At 38.4% G+C, this 18,226-nt stretch overlaps 1 protein-coding gene across 1 annotated transcript in view; it reads left to right on the forward strand.

Moving 5' to 3' along the window:
• The window catches only part of MCTP1 (multiple C2 and transmembrane domain containing 1), a 215,244-nt gene that overhangs the window by 170,956 nt on the left and 26,062 nt on the right, over nucleotides 1–18,226 (forward strand). Inside the window, 1 exon segment of the mRNA XM_079331356.1 lies at nucleotides 5,927–5,980. Within this exon segment, the coding sequence (XP_079187482.1) occupies nucleotides 5,927–5,980 (54 nt within the window).

Raw genomic sequence — 18,226 nt, forward strand, 5'->3', positions numbered from 1 at the left:
ATCTGACAAGACCCAGATACACTGCACTCCTAATCAGAATCTGTCAATTTGATTTTTATTTTCCTCAAAAATATGGTATTAAAGTTGGACATTTTAATGAAGATACATCTCCTGTGAACCTTCTCCTTGGCAATTCTTCTTCTTGTGAAGATGAGCACATAACTGCTGCTCTAGTGCACTTGTGGACAACAGCTATCTTTCCTTCAAATTAACTACCAAGAAATTATCTGAGAAAGTCCAAGTGGTTTTATGCATTCTTCTCAATCCATACAAATTTGATTTTATATTACATTTACAGGTGTATGCTGGGTTGCATGGCTCACAGGCTTACAGTACATTTCATATCAGGACAATATGAATATCAATCCAAACAGTCCTACTAATTGCACATCTAAAATGCATTTAATTTGGAACCAAATCTCATCCTAACTTTTTATTTCTTTTATAATTTTAGTATTTATATATGAATATACAAATGTCTGTAGATACATTGTAGATACTTTGAGATCATAGTATGTGGCATAGAAAGTGTTTTGTTTTAATTGGAAACCACCTAGCTTTGAAGGACTTATATCTGCTTAGATCTTACATCAATAAGATCCAAGCAGATATAGAAAAGGTTCTAATGAGGGGCATTGTTAAAATGTTAAGGTAACAGTCATCATGGCTATCTGCAGAGTTTTCCCTTTCCTGTTCTTCATTTTACATCTCACTGCAGACAAATACCTAGTACTATTACTATGTAAAGACATCAGAGTATCTTCTGTGCAGGTGTTTCTTTTGGATCAGCTGAAAAATGTGCAACAGTGACAATTAGTGATGTTTTGCACACTTTGTGTGCAAGGTTGATGCTAGGAGAGAAGTACCTTTCATTAAAGTGATATTAAGTTTCAGTGCATTACTTTCCACGGATTCTTTAGATTCAGGTGGTATTTCCAAGTCCTCTACAGCTGTGAGGCCTTGATTTAACATGCCTGTAAATAACTAGAATCCAACTCTGCTTTGCAGATGTTGAGGTTAGAAGTCAAAGTGAATTATTTTCTCAGAAATTCTATCTTCTTTGTTATTCAGTAGATCTTTGGAATAAACGCAGTTTGCATTTAGTGTCAGTTTCCTCAGAAGACTGCATTGTAGTGCACAGATGCTGAGGTTTTCTTTGGTGTGCAAAGTGGTGGTTGTGCTTCATTCTGGTGACCTTGTGTATGGTATCTGTGGCAGAGCCGTGGTCCTCCAATCTGTTATGGATTATGAGTATTTTGACCTGCAAGTTTTGAAGATGGTGAGAATGGATCAGGAAGTACATAGGAATTAGGTGACATGCTGCTTCTGATTTATAAGCTTTTAATAGGGATGTATTGCAGAAGAAGGGTCTTACTTTGCAACATTTAAACATCATCTCCTTACCTTTTGGCAATGAAGTAGCTTCCATGTTGTATTTGAGGCCACCTATGAGTGTTTTTTTAAAATGCCATCTGTATTTGCACTACATTCAAGGGACAGTACCAAGAAACAATTTCTTTCAAGACCGTCTACCAGTATGCAGCATGTAAGTCTGTGACAAGTAATGTTACAGAAGGTCATGTCGCCTTTAACTGCTTGCATTAGATCTTTCTGATTTCCCTAGTGCCCTTCTCTTGTTTGATTAATGCTACTTGATTTCAAACAAGGTATCAGAAGGCATCATTTAGACTGAATGTTCTAAGGACAATGCAAGATTTTTGCCATAGAACTTTTATTAAGATAAATAACATTGCATTTTATCTTAATTTGCTTTTTTTGCCCACCTTATTTCTCATCTCTCTCCTTCCCCATGACCTCCCTCTCTCCATTATACCTCCTCCAGATGCAATTCTTAACATGAGGATCCAAATAACTACTGTATTCCTTCCAAACAGAGTGGCACATATGCACTTCATTTGAATAGAAATGAGGCAGAATCAAAGAATTAAAAAATCCACAGCAGGGTTTTTTCCTACTGTATTTTTAATACAATGTTAAACTGAAACCTGTGTTCAGATTTACAGTATCTCTCTTGAACAGCCTTGCTTTGTTCTGGAGTAGACTGTACTTCAGTATATAGATTTTGTAAGGCTTCAGTGTGCCAATGATTCATGTATCATGTGACTATGAGGAATCTACTTTTGTTGTTTAATTTATGATCAGGTTCTGAAAACAGTTGTTTTGATGCTTTAATGAATTGTATTATCATATCTGTATGGTCTTAATGGTTGTGTGTGTTGGGTTTTTTTCTTTTAACATTTCTTTGGAATTTCAAAAGGAGTGAAAGCATGGGCTATGTTTCATATACTCAAAGAATTATATGTTCATCTTGGGCATAGGCACATTTTCATTGCATTTTATTTTGCTACAAAAATTGAATTCTGTTTTTCTTCCCAAACAATTCAGTACTCCAAATTTGAATATAATTGATAGCATGAACTAGAAAATTGATAGGCTGAACTAGGGAAAGAGCATAGACTAGTAGTGACTTTTGAATTAAAAAATTGAATGGAGGAGATGGAAATGTGAGCTTAAGCTGGTACTTCAAGTAATTTCAAAGGACTTTTTATGCCCTTTGAACAAGTTAACATTTTGCCTCCCTATAGAAGCTTGTAAAGTAGTTTGAGATCCTTAGAGGTGGGGTAAAAAAAACCCCACCTGACTCTGAGGTATTATCATTTGGATAATTTAGAATAGATACTGTTATGCAAGTGAATTCTATGAGGTGCCCTCATCTACAACAACTTTAGAGATTTCCAGTTCAACAAATTGCATCCTGCTATTCAACTTTCTCAAGACAATGAATTTCTGGATGTACATAATGACATCCTTAAGTGTCTAGGGAATATTAATGTTGAAGAGTAAGAAACCTACTGACTTAGTGACCTCTGGGCATTAGGCAGTGTGTGAATCAACATATCTGATTTATATCTAGGGCTTTAGTCAACTAAGGGCATAGTTAAATGGGTGTTTTGCTTGTGGGAAAACTTATCTAAGAGAGTTTCCATCTTGCTGCAGCCCTTAAGAGCTTGTTTTCCTCCTTTTTTCTCAGTTTACTATTTTCTTTGTAGAGCTGGTGAAGCTTCTTAGTAAACTGGGTAAACTGTGTCACTGGAACCAACTGCATTAAAGGTTTGAGGATGTGTGTTTTTAAAGAACTCAGTTATTCCAGTGATGCAGTTTACAGCTCAGCTCCCCAAAGACTTTAAACACCCAGGGAGTATAGGAATGAGTAACCAGGAGAGGAACAAGAAGGTGATGCAGGTGCATAAGAAACAGAAAATACCTTTATTTCAGAGTGGTCAGTGAAACCTGAATCACTCAGACCCCTTTAAATGGGATGTAAGAGGTTTATTGAACTGAGCAGGGGCTGCATGCATTTCAGCAGCATCCTCTCAACATTTCCGTGTGATCAAAACTGTCTTTGATTCCATTTCTTTGAGAGATGGAGCAGAATTGGCCTGAAAGGCCAACAGACTGGTGAGGGAGACTAGTGACTAGATAGTGACTAGATAGTGATTAGAGCACAGCCTGGATTCCTTCTTCTGCTTGAGGAGACTGTCCTGTTTTCAAGGACAGGTGTTTGCCAATAAAGGCAGAAGCTTCTCTTTGAAATGGAGAATGAAAACCCCTCCCTCAAAATTATTATAATTTTGAAATTAAGAGGGTCTCAGGCAAAGATATGGGAATTAGGAATAACAGTTCTTTACTAGGAAAATTAAAATAGAAATACAGTATTACAAAGAACAATCCCCAAACCCTGCTAGAGTCAGAATCCAAGCTGCACCCGTCAGTCAGTCAGGGTGTTGGCACAGTCCCATTCCATGGTGGCTGCATCCTCCTGCAGTGGCAGATGTGGTTCAACTGGAGCAGTGCTCCTGGAGAAGGTGCAGTTTCCTCTGAAAGTGCAGGGATGATGTGTAAAAGTCCTGCTTTCCTCTGGAATCCAGTGGAAAGCAGGTAATTTGCAGTCCAAAATCTCAGTTTTTATCTGAGTAGGAAAGTCTTGGCTCCTGTCCCTGGCTGGAGCATCTCTCAGTGGGGATGATGGAATTTTATCACTTGTGCAATGGGACTCAATGGGCCAGCAGCAGATGATATCTTCCTGGAGGGAGGATGGGTTGTGGAAAAGATAAAGGTGATTGCCCCACCTTATCTTAAAGATGGCCCATGAGCAGATGGAATGTGCCACAGGGATAAGGAATCACTGCCCCACCCAGCACCAACAGGTGGTGATAGAATACACATTTCTGTCCACATCAACTCAACACAGAGACTCAGAAGGCATCTGCCTGCTTGGTGCAGATCCAAGACTGCAGAAGATGCAGTCAGTCAGGCTCCTTCTGCTAAAATTCTTATTCTAGGCATGGAAGAATTCAAGAGCAATTCCTTCATTTCTCAGATCATGCTTCCTTCTCATGCTTTTGGACATGCTTGCTCCTTATGGTTTCTTTGCATTTCTGCTTTTATCTCATTCAAACCTCCAGTAGAACTGGAGATTCCCCATTAAAGTATTGTTGTTAGATGGCTTCTGGGACAGGGTTCAAACAAGGAGGAATAGCTGAGACTGCAAATGTTTTGAACTGTGAATGACTTGCATGTATGCACAGTGCTCTACTAGATGGGCATGTTACATCAAACCATGTGTTCATGCTCTGCCCATATCACATGGTTAATTGGGACCTTCTTGATAGTACAGCTAACTCTAAGAAGGGAAACTGATTCACACACTTCTATTTTTCAGTTATTCTCTTACCCGAATTTGGCTCTTGGATAAAGTCCCTTAAATTCTTGTACATGGATGTGGGAACACCCTTGAAGCATTGTCTGAGGGGGTGGCTATCAAGTTGTAATTTTAGTGCATTGTCTTAAATAAAAACTGTTTCATATCAGTGAGTTTTGCCTCCACTTTTCCTCTTTATGCATATTTTATAATAATAGTATAAATTTTTTGCACCCATAATAGGACACTGGGCTGACATTCACTATAGATTTTCATATATTCTAATAGGTACTTTTACATACACATACACATAAAGAAGCACAATATTTTCTGGTTATAATGAGGTACAACTTTCTTTCCATCAATGGAGAATTTTCCTGTTAGGGTAACTGATCACAGTGTAATAAGAGAGATTTTTAAGTCCGAATGTGCCATGGCCCATCTTTGGAAAATCATTTGAACTCTCTGTAAACTAAACTTAATGGTTTATTTCATGCTGATGATATGATTAATGATTATTAATATTTGGAGAAAGAAGTTAATGTCTATTTATATTTCACAGTGTTGGACTGAAAAACTGAATATGGAAAAATACATAGATGCAGTCATGTGGCAGGTGCAGCTAGCAATTAATGTGCATAAAGTTAGATGCACAGATTGTATAAAATTTTTATTAAAGAAACACAGGGCTAATGTTGATGGAGCATATGGTATATATCACTGTTGAACATGATAAGGAGATAAGCTACTATGAATTTATTCCCAGCTTTGTATTCTTCAAGAATCTCTTGGTGAACACTGTAAATTCTATTAAAAGTTTTGACCTTTTATGTAGGTAATCATAAATTTGAAGTGAGCATGTGTGTGTGCTGCATAGGCACTACTGGAGCTGACAAAGGATTCCTTTAGTTAAAGCAGGCATATACTGAATTTTGAACTACCTTTTAAATACTTAAATTGTCAAGCAAGCGTTTTGCAAAGGAAGGGTTTTCAGAATTTAATTCCCCAATGTAGGTCAATTAAAGCTATAAAACTTTCCTAAATTTGAATCACTAGATCAAGTGTTTTTTCCTAGTTGTACATTTTCCCTCTGTGCATTTATTTCAAATGTTAATAAAGTTTTCATCTACAAAAGGCTTAGAATTGACAGAACAAAACTCTTTCTTTTTAAATGATGACAACTACTACTGTTTCTGTCTGCAGGTAGTGGAGGACATGCTAGAGGACGAGGAAGAAGAGGATGACAGAGATGACAAGGTAATTATCTTTCCTAGCACTTGGGTATCTGGGGATGGGAGAATTTAGACATGACACTGTTTTTACCGACAGTTATAAAAGGAGTTGATGTGTTTTAGTCCAGAAAATTGGACAGAGCTGTTTATCATCCTAATAATGCTATAGTTGTTGAGGGAAAGGTTGGAGGTCTGTAAATCCTGCTTTCTTTTTCTTGTTTTCTTTTTCTTTTCCTTCTCTTTTTCTTTTTTTCTTTTTCTTTTTTTTTTCTTCTTCTTCTTCTACTGCTCCTCCTTCTTCTTCTTCTCCTTCTTCTGTACTTTCTTCTCTCTTATCTTATTCCTTTTTCTTTCTTCTTCTTATTTTTCCCTTCATTTTTTTTTTTCCTTGGTCCAGAGCTGGATCAGATTTTTTTTTTTTTTCTGCCAGGAACAAGAATATCTCAGCCTGTCTGGAACTTGATAGCTTTTGTGACGATAACAACTGATTTTGGAGAATAAAAATTCCTCCTGTCTTGAGTACTGTAAATAGGGCTGCACTTCAAGGGAAAAAATGTTGTAGAAATAGCAACTCTATACTGGTTAAGGATCTCAAATTTTCAAAGAATTGCTGTACAGAAGAATGTCTTGAATGTTTTGCAGTCCATATGACATTTAAATAATCACAATTCTCATAGACATCTATTTGATTTGAAGTTTGATTGTGGCCCTGCAAGCGAGAAACCACAGCAAATAATTCATTTTTTTGAGTGGACACAATTCTCTTTTGATGCTTCTAGTTAGGTTGACAATTGCAACAACCACAGCAAATAAAGGCTCATTTCCACATATTATTGAGCCAAGCCACAGACTTCTTGGATTAGTTGTCACCCAGAGAGAGGGAAAAAAAAAAAAAAATTCAGAATGACCTTGCACCACTGTAGCAATGGCTAGCACTGGCAAAATGGATTTCTGGTGAGATGGGTGCAGTGAAGACAGCCCAATTCTTGATGTTTTTTTCCTATCAGAAGGGTGATATTTGTGGAAGAAAATAAAAAGGAAAAAAATGGATAGTTTTACAACAATTCTGTATTAAAATTCAGATTATTTTGACCTTCACAGATGTTCCCCCACTTCTGTTGTAATATCATTTTTTTTCTTTTTTTTTTTTCCTGAGAGGAGAAAAACAGTGCATCTTAATTTATGCTCTTGACCTTTTTTTCTGGCTGAGATGTACATTTATACACCACTGTAAGAATTCATATGCTGGCAGCAGCATTTGAAATGTCAGAAAATTCACTGTGATTAGTTAATCCCCTCAATGATTATTTTTTCTGTTAGCTAACAGCTAAGATGAAGGAGATTATTAAAAAATAAGGGTATTTTACTTGTTCCATTGCCAGGTCAAACATTTTACAATTACTATGTGAAATTCTTCTATACATCACCTAAATTGTTAGCTACATAATTTCATAGCATTGTGCTAACAATCTTCTTTCACACAACATGTATGTGATGTTTTTTGATGCTAAATGATATGAGCAACCATTTCTAGCAATAAAATACATGATTTATTGTTAAAGTTCATCACATTGCTGTGGAGAGTTTGAATTTTATCTCAATGTGCTAGCATTGAACCATAATTTGTTTTCTGATAAAAACTGATTTACCATCCATTTGCAGCCATTTTCTCCTGTTTCATTCTGCTTTATTATTAGATCTGGTGCAAATGTGTCATACCAGTAGTGTGTGTATTCCTGGTATTTTAACCACTGTGATTAGTTCAAAAAGTATACTAGAGAATAATACTAAATACATACTAAATACATACTAAAGAATGCTTGTAGTTTAAACCAGCCTGTCTAGGTACTACTTAGTGGGTTTTGGAAATTGCTGAACAAACTTTTTAAAGGAGAAGATGAGGACAGAGATCAGCCCCTCCCTCCTCCCAGTCCTCTGGTGATTCTCTGAGCAAACGCCCCTAATTAGAAATATCACTCTAGGTTTCAATGTTGTGATCTAATATTCAGCTTTCTCAAACTGACACCAGAGTTCAAACATTTTTCTAGATCTATTTACCAAGGTTGAGTTGAAGTGAGTACTGACATTACTGTGTGCATTCAGTGAGCCCTTTTATTGAATATTTGAGAGCTGTTTTTCTATACAGAAGGTGTTAAGGTTGGTTTTTATAAATTCAAAGCTGTCTTCATTATTGCAAATGTTTTGAACTCTCAAAATTAAATATGCTGTTTGAATTGGGAAAAAAAATCTACACTTTCTAAAACAAGCATGTATGGATTATTTTATTTTTTCAATATGTTTGCAGTGGGGTTATTTTGCACTGGGTTAAATTGCAAATAATAAGCATGTGGTTAGGACTAACTTGTTTGTTATTAGAAACAAGTAGGCTCTTTTTTCCTTTCTGGTGTGCTAGACATGCTCTCTTAAATACTGATATTCCTCTTACATCTTTTGTCTAAATGGAGGATTGCAGGATTTTTGTTATTATATCTCATGTGTGTTTTCTGAAATCTGTGTGCTAAATAGTTTTTGTTAGAAAACAAATGCACGTTTTGCAACATCAGCTGGTAGTGGTCTCTGGCTTTTATTATCTCTCTTGTTTTTTCATGTGGTGTAATAGAAAACTCGGGAAAATGGGACTCCTTTATGCAAAATTACAAGATTAATAAATGCGCCAAACCCTTACTTTCATTAAAACTGAAGCATGTGTTGGAAACACGTAAAATGTGCCCCAGCTGTTTGACCATGGCCAGTGTCTTTGCTCCCTGATCACCACGAGGAAACCATTAGTCCTGTAACCTTTGGACTTAATGATCAGTAGGGTATTACATGGCATTGAACTGGAGCACCTGTTTTCCATTTGGAAAGGGCTCCTTGCAGGCTTTACCCAAACCTACCCACGTGTTTTCACTTACCAGATTGAGGGGCGATTATGAAAAGTGTCTTTCTTTAGAGCTGGCTTGGATATCAGTGACTTGCTAGGTGACCTCAGGGCAGGCATGCATTGATGTGGGCTGTGTCATTGAGGGACATTGCTCAACATCCCTAAATTGCAGAGTTACAGAAAAACTCAGTAAGCTGAGGATGATGGATGCTGAAATATATTAAATTAGTTAATGTAACGCGTTTTATTAATAACCGTATGTAATACTGAGAGGAGTCTGACAAGATAGATTTGCACTTACCATGTCTCATTTTAATGTTCTGGATTTTAGTGACTTTTTTCACTCTCTGTTGCAGTCAAGACAGGACTGTTAATTTAAGGCCACAGGATGTGTGTTTTTACTGGAGTATCTTAACTTTCATCTTCACTTGCAATACGAATAATAAACTAAAGCAACAGGTTTGCTACTTGTAATGGTTACAAAGTGGTGCTTAGCAGTGGAACACTTTTTGGCTTGGCTTTTCTTCATTGTCTTCCTATGTATTTAGGAGTTGAAAAAGATGTAGTTTGGTTACTTCAGGCATTTGTCCTTCACTTAATACTAATTTTTCCAACAGTGAAATAGCAGTGAATTCTGCATTCCATATGTTCTGTAACATTTGCTAAACCTATGCCAACCACAGACTTGCAGATTAATCTGATTCCTCTCTCTTCTTTTTTTTCTTTTGGCTCCTTTCCAGACATTGGCTTAAATATCTTAGCAAATAAAGGTCAGTTAAACTACATGAAGTCAAGATATCAGTAAGCTATCCAAAGGATTTTTACATCATTATGTTGTAATAATTTAGAGGTCAATATGCATAATCTGTGTATCTAAGATTGGTCTGTGTATCTAAGATTCAGTTTTTAAGAAGCTAACAAGTTCCAGGTAAGATTTCAGGTAATCTCAAAGCTTTTCAGTTCAGCATTTCGCTGGAAGCCCTCAGCACACCACAGAATTAGGCCAGTGAGAACTGCTACCATTGCAGGCATAAAGGGAAGGAGATGCACATTATGAACACTGTTTTCTTTTACCTTCATACTAATATTTTATTAAGAAAAAATATTCAAAACATTTGCATATTTGGTTACTCTCTCTAGCCTTTCCTTCTTTTAAAAATTCTTTGCAGTTCTCAGTCAATGATATTGTACCTCAAGATAAGAAGCTTTTGTAATGAATTATAGCTGAGTCAAATTAAAACAGTTTTAAAGCTTTTAATCATTGCTGCTGAGAGTACTAACTTTTTTCTCAAGCCAAGACACATTTGTAACCTGTCTCAGAAGCATGCCCTGCATTTTTTTACTGAGAGGAGATCATGAGGAGGAGGAAAGATTGCTCCAATGTCACCTAAATTTTTATATTCTATAAAAGAGAAGATTATGTCCCATTACAGTGGCCATTATTTTCTATAAAATAAATGGTGGGGAAATGATACAGAGAAAGAGAGTCAGTGGAGTTAAAACTCCAGAATGAGTAAATCTTTTGGTCCACCTATAGCTTGATTCCACCATTAAATTCTACATAAACATAGCACTAAATACTAACTGTAAATAAAAAACCAGCAACAGCTACCTGTGAAAACTGTAGCTATGTCTGAGTCTGTTATTCTCTCAAAGCTTAGTTTATAAAACTGTGTGTACTTGCAAAAAATCTCTGCAGCAGGGCTGCAGAAGTCATACTTCTCAGTAAAGTTTGCTTTCAGCTCAGTTTAATTATTTATGTAGAGATGTTGATAAGAGGTGTAGACTTTATAAACTACTTTCATTTATAATTTTTATAAAAATTGTACATAATATGTGGGTGTACAGTCCTTCAGCCTGTACTCAGGAATATCAGTTTTTGATCATTGGATCACCCCCAAGTCACAGCCATGAGGTTACTTTTGCTTGGATATACCTTGGATCATGTGGAGCCTTTGCATAGCAACTTTCACAAAAAAGCAGTTTTCATCCTGCCCTGTAGTGGGACATCATATAGTCTTCATCATTAAGGTACACATCTTTGAAAACAGGTACTCGGATAGCCTTCTGAGAGGTTTAGTTTTAATGAGATCAGGTTTCTTTGTCCTGGTGCAGTCTTGAAATACTATCAAACTCAGTGAAGTAAAATAAGAATTAATGAGATGAGAATCTGAGACTTGTATCTGAAGTTCAGCATTTGAGGAAGTGTGCATGTGTGTGATAGTCCCTGGGGGACCGTGGGTCTATGTCTTGGTTTAAAACAATTTAAAGAATACTCTGGAATGAGTTGTGTCCTTTACCTTTGATCAGTCCTTTTCCACCAATAAGGAACGAATGCAAGTAGAGATAAGTGAAAAAAATGCAGTTTACTACGAAGCATAACAGGAGCAGGCAAAAAAATAATGAAATTGCTCTATCCAGAGGACAAAGCCAGGCCCAAAAATCCTGGGGACATCCCCCCTCTCCAAGGTGGTGCTCTGCATGGTTCTGAGGATAAGGGGAAAGCTGGTGGCAGCTTTCCTCCTGCCCCCTGCCCTCTCTGCTCATCTCCCCCACTGCTGGAGCCCCGCTGGTATTCTCTGGATCAAGGGGCAAGAACTCGGGAAGGGACTGAGCGTTCCTCGAGGCAGGAGACAGGAGGACAGGCAGGACAGGGCGGCTCTCCCGGCTGTCCCACTCTGGGTTCTCTGTCCTTGTCCCCACTCTGGGTTTGCTGTCCTTGTCCCCACTCGTGGTTTGCTGTCCTTGTTCCCACTCTGGGTTCTCTGTTCTTGTCCCCACTCTGGGTTTGCTGTCCTTGTCCCCACTCTGGGTTTGCTGTCCTTATCCCCACTCTGGGTTCTCTGTCCTTGTCCCCACTTGTGGTTCTTTGTCTTTGTCCCCACTCTGGGTTCTCTGTCCTTGTCCCCACTCTGGGTTCACTCTTCCCCCTGCTCACCCCGTGGCAGCAGCCAGCCTGCTCCTGTGGGAATCACCCATGGCAGCCTCTCTGAGATGAGAAAACAGGAGAAGAAACCAAAAATAGATCCCAAAAAGGGGAACAAAGCCTGTGCCTGAGGGAACACCAAACAGCCAAGCAAACAGCATGGGGCAAAAGGCAGAAGCTGCCCAGGAGAGCAGGTTCTAATAACGCCCCTAAAAGCACCCCAGACACACAGAGCTCTCGTTTGCAGGGTTTTAAAGATACAGAAATAAGCTTTGCACACAGAAAGATGTGGAATGTAGTAACATTATGGGTTACCCCAGGACAGGCTATAAACTGCTGAATGAATTACACTTATCCTTGTACATACTGTTGTTCACCTATGGCCAATATAGTGTGGGTGATGTTCCTTATGAATCACTCCAAGTATAATTCAAAAAATTATTAAATCAAATAACAAATACGTCTAAATTATGTTAGCTGTTTAATAATGTGACATACTTTTTCCTCTACAGTTATTATTATTTCTTGATGTAGCTAAACAGTTTTAAATTCTTTGAGGCCAAGAAAAGGGCTGTTTTCACCTAAGTTAAAAACATGCATGTGGTCTTCTCCATGGCTTGGGGGAGAAATAATGAGTGTGAAAGGAAACAACCAAAGCCCTTTGTTGCTAGGTTTGCTTTGAAAGCTTCCTATGTGTGCAGATTGGTTTATATCTTAGCTCCACAAGGTTTCAAAAGTGGCGAGCATGAACCATCACCATTCTTCATTCTCTAACAGAATTTCTTTGAAGTAGTTTCACACAGAGTCATGACATCTGAGTTCTGTTTAAACTACTGCCGTGAACTACTTGCAACCCTAAGCAAGCCATGCAGTCACTGATTTTTCAGCCACCTGTATGTTTCTTCTGGTTTATTCCTAATTCCATTTTTTATGCCTCCAAACGACAGCCCCAAATGCCTTTGGAGAAATACCTTTTGGGCATTTTCTACAGTGTAGAGAGCAGTGTAGAGCCCATAATACACGACAAATCTTCCTCCAAGTCCCACAGGAAGCAGAGATGATAATGTGTGAGTGTAGTGGGTTGACTGTGGCTGGGTGCCAGGCACCCACCAAAGCTGTTCTGTCACTGCCCTCTGCAGCTGCTCAGGGGAGAGAACATATAACAAAGAGTTCCTGGGTTAAGATAAGGACAGGGAGAGATCACTCACCAATTACTGTCACAAGAAAAAGAGACTCAACTTGGAGATGTTAATGTAATTTATTACTAACAAAATCAGAGCATGACAATGAGAAGTAGAATAATCCTAAAACTATCTCCACTTCTCTCTCCTTCCCAAGCTCTACCACTTCTGCTTTTACAATTTAGGGATATGGGGAATGGGGACTACAGTGAGTTCATCACAGGTTGTTCCTGCCACTGCTCTCCAGAAGAAGGGTCCTTGCCCTGCTCCAGCACAGGGGCCCTCCCACGGAGACAATCCTCAACAGATTTCTCTACCCTGAGTCCATCCCCTGGGCAGCAATTCTCCACAAACTGCTGCAACATGGGTCACTCTTCTGCAGGGTTAACGAGTCCTGAAGGAAGGGAACAGGAAGCCTGCTTCAGCAAGGCTCTGTTCATGTTCCCTGCCAGCACTGTGCTCCAGCTGGGGTTCCCTCAGGGACACAGCCTCCTCTCAGGCATCCACACTCTCCAGCCCAGGTCTCCTTCCCAGGCTGCAGGTGTGGCAGCCCTGTGGATCTCCATGGGCTGCAGGGGCACAGCTGCTTCACCATGATCTTCATCTGGGGCTGTAAAGAAATCTCAGCTCTGGCATCTGGAGCACCTCCCCCTCCTTCCCCACTGACTCTGATGTCTGCAGAGCTGTCCTCTCACATATTTTCCCTTCATTTTCCCCTGGCCACAAAAACATCTGCGCAATATCTTTTTTTATTATTATTTCCTTCTTAATGATGTTATCACAGAGGCACTGCTATGACTGCTGCTGGGCTCAGCCATGACCAGCAGTGGGTCCATCCTGTCTGGAATTGGCTCAGCCAGATGCAGGGGAAGCTGCCAGCAGCTTCTCATAGAAGCCAGCTCTGTAGCCCCCCCACTTCCAAAACCTGGCCATGCAAGCATATTACAGTAAGATGCAACTTTGGAAGCCTTGTAGAGAAAAGTGTTGGCTGAGTTGTGCTAGCATGAGGAAAGTGCTGCATGGACCCAGTTCCCAGTGGAGCAAGTGGCTGGCACAGTTTGTGTGAATGAGAATGGATCAGTGGCAGAGGTGATGCTGTGAGAGAAGAGGCTGCTCAGCAGCATGGCTCTGTGCAAAATGGATGCTGTGCTGTAGTCTGGGTTTTCAGATGAGGTTTGATGGTGAGGCTTGCACTACAACACACCTGAAAATGCACATCTTAAGCTAAGTGTTTGACTTCATGAATAGGCTTTTGAGGAAAATTGCAATGTCAGCTACAAAAATTTGCCAGGATAGTTCACCAGGCTTTGCCATGCTTTATGGAGGAAAATACAGGAATACAGGAAAATAAACTGCAAGATTTCCCAAACGATATGCATTTTGTTTGCAGTTTGAAATATCTGTGTGTCGGTGGAAAATTTTATAATGTTTACTAAAAGTTTACGTGGGGATTAATGATGAAGTTGCAGAACAGCTACATAAAATAAATCCTGACAAAATGAAAGAAACACCCATGCCCAAAGTATCTAAGAACAAAGCTCATCTTAGAGCAATGTGGTATGGAATTAAAAAGTTGGTGTTGTGCAGCAGCCTCTAGGAGACATCACAGCATGGTACAGAGCAGAGTCTGCCTCCACTCAGGTGTAGTCTGCTGGCAGATTAAGAGGCAAATTTAGCATAAAGCTTTTGGACAAATAGTGCATACAACTACTTTGTTCTGTTTCCATTTTATTCTGTGACAGGAATTCTATGCATTTACTGGTTACTAGGAAAGTTCCAAAGGCAAGAAGCGTGTCCAGGCTGCTGCTGCCTGGACTCATGAGAAGTCAGGCACTGGGACTAAGTGCCAAAAAGTGTTTTTTGTGTGGATTTACTGACTTTTCTATTGAGCTGCATGCAAGAATACCAATGCCCACCCATGAATGCTCTGAGCTGAGGAGTCTGTAGGAACTAGAGTTGGAACAGGGAGAGAGAGTAGCTGAAATAAGATATAAAAATAAATGTAGACAACCTAGGGAGCAGGAATGGGCAGTCCTTGGGCAGGCAAGGATGTGATGATGCTGAGACCTGCTTCAGGAGAAGGCAAGGAGGTAGAGAGAAGCTGCAAACCCCAGGTGAAGGTGTGCAGGGTAACAGGTGTGGGTTGAGGATACAAGTTAGGAATGTGCAGAGTTTACCTTAAATCTCTCATACATTAATTTCAGAGCAGTTGGCTTTGCCATCTCAGTAGTTCTTGCAATGTAGTCTTCAGTGTACAATTTAGATGGACTTAAAAATTAGAATTTATGGCATATGGAAAAGCAATAAATGGTTGTTTTAGCACTCTGGCTTGGTATTAAATGTGGCTTAAGGACCAGTGAGGTGTCTGTGTTATCTGCATGATCAGCACATGCATGTTTGATTGGTTCAGGAGCAGTTGAGGTAATATGATAGGTTAATGTACAGCTGTAGCAGTCTGATAGTGCAGTGTTTTTATTGATTGTCTCACTTAATGCACTGGGGTATTAAGTTTGCTTGTCACAGTGCTTAGTTCCTGGGGTAGTTGGGCAAGTTACTTTTCCACCAAGTTGATCCCCAAGTCCCAGAGTCCTTCAATCAAACCCTTTAGATTTCATACACTGGCACTAACTTTCCTATTCTAATGGACTGTGTTAAAGAAAATGTGTCACCTTTTGCACCGTGTAATACTAAATCAGATCAGAATTCATGCACAATTATGTCAGTGGAAATGTAATATTACAGACCTGCTTATCTCAAGATAGCACACGGAAAAAAATAAACTACCAAAGCTGACAGATTTACTTGATTCTGCAGATAAGTTATTTGTAAGTAATTGAGCTGAGAAATGTTTATAGATTATTTTAATACATATTAAAAATATAAAAAAAATACTAATAAATTTTTAAGTATTGCTTCTCTCTTCTTTATTTTTCTTCTATTTCCTTTCTCTTTTTTATATTTTCTTGGCCTGCTCACATGCTAAGATAACTAAGTCCAGGATGGGAAAAACAGATTTTATCCTAGCAAACTGGTTTTGTTCTGAAGGCTAACAGTTTTAGAAAAACAAAATGGATGCCACTCCTTTATGTGATGTCATAGATACTTTAATGCCAGAGTAACAGAGAGCTCTGAGAGAAAATAATTCTATTGAAAGAGTATTGTTTTCAGTTAGTCTTTAGCAGAGTGAAAAAGTCAGAACAGCATTGCTAATTTGAAGCTTTCTTGCAATCAGAAATAGTAATTTAAGATCAGTTGCTCAGCAGATGTGCTTTTTAGTATTTTACACAAAAGAATGGTACTATTCCTCTTACCCTCAATATATTAGCCAGTGCCTTGCTATGCCTTCACTGCATGGTATTAGCTATAATTCAAAATTAACTATGGAAAAGCCATTTGTTGACCTTTATTTACTGTTTGATTAAAAATTTAAATAACAAGAGAAGAAGAGTACATGGAAATTCTTTGCAATGCCTTCTCTGCTGCTAATTTGTAGTTGGATATTCTTTTTTAATTTGTAGAGAATTTGAAATTCGTGCATCTGTTCATGTACACCAAAGTGTTCTATTTTGTATTTTCTGTACTCATAGGACTGCTTTCCTTCCCACTCTCAAAGAACAAATGCTGCCTGAATATTTTAGATTAATACACAGCATATAGTGAAGATCAAGAAGCAGTTTACTCAGCTATTTTTCTGAAGTATAACACACATTCCTGCATTTTGGTAGAAGAATGGTTGGCATAGTAATAGTTGTGCTTTCTGTGCAGTCTATTAAAGATTAAGATTTTACAGTCTGTTCAGGGAATGCTTTAAGCTGCATTATCAGAAATGACATTATATGATGTTATAGAACAAGAGTCAGTTTGTTACTAAATAAGCAGTTCTTACACTGTGTAATCCTTTTCACTCATCTACCTCACAGTATATGGATTCTGAAGAAAATTTATTTTAACACCATGATATTTTTAGAAAGCAAAACTTCATGATGAATTTTGAAGTGTTAATGCATAAATACAGAAACATCATTCCCTGAAAGTGCTAAAGATCTTTTTTCCCCAGTGAAATGTTGTCTGTTTAATGAGCATTGGAATTTTTTTGTTTTTGAGACTGACTGCCTTTGAAAGAAAACCACAGTAGTCCAATCTTTGGCTGTGTTTTCCTCTGATGTCAGTGACTGTTTGGAACTACCATAATGCCAAAAAGGCCCAATCAAAAACTGGCAGATTGAAAAGCAGCACTTCACACTGTGGAAACTCCCCAAAAGAATTTGGTGAGAAACCTTAGCAGCACAGTTTGACAAGGCATCTTTGAATCTGGTCAAAGGGCAGCACAACCCCTGCCTGGGAGTCTGCTCAGAGAGTAATGCAGGGAAAGTTCAGCAAATTTTGTAATTCAAAATTAAGGTTTTGATTAGGACCTAAGGTGTCAGTGCAGAGAAGCACTATCTATTGAGTTTATAAAAATACCATTGGCTTTTAAGAGCAGGTGAGCACTGCAGTGCAAGGAAAAGCAGAACAATATGCAAGGTTTGATGAAATACATAGAACAGAACTGGATTTTTTTTCTGGATTACCAAATCAGAGTAGTTATAAAATGTAGAGGATAATAATTGTATAGCGTTGTAGTAATAATTTTTTTATAATATGAACATGAAAGACATCCTGAAAAATAGTATTACCTCTTTAAAAACACTAAAATAAAAGAATCTGCAGTCAATGACATCCTGCACAGTATTATTTCACTGTTTCTTAACAATGTGAATAATGTAATTTGTAAGGATGGTGTTTATAATGGCTTCCAGAGAGTCAGAAAGGGTATATTTCATCAAGGATGAAACTTTAGTTTCAGCAGAACACTGTTACAGTCATGCTCTTACAATATCCTGCTTTGGTTTTCCCATTATAGGTGGAGGAGGGTTACTTAAGGAAGGGGAGTACTCCAACTCTGCTGTACTACCTTGACCTTCCTGAAGTGTTTTTCTCTTTGGAGATGTTTTTTTCACACCCAGGCACTATACTTTTCTTCAGGCCACTCTCAATATTGCTGTTCAAAGTTGTATCCCAAAAAAGCATGTAAGAACACAAGGCAGGAGCATAACCAGAGCTCTGACACAGGGTTAAAAAATATTATATACTAGACATGCTACCTGTTCTTAGGATGCTGAAAAGTATTTGTGCTTAGGAAAGCTTTATTTTATTCTATTTCTGTTCTTTTTTCCACAAATAATTTGTCCTACTCTTATGCTCTAGGAGAAAATCGAAACTCTGATTATATGTACTAAA

Source organism: Erithacus rubecula, assembly GCF_903797595.1.
Source record: "Erithacus rubecula genome assembly, contig: SUPER_Z_unloc_3, whole genome shotgun sequence".
NCBI lineage: Eukaryota > Metazoa > Chordata > Aves > Passeriformes > Muscicapidae > Erithacus > Erithacus rubecula.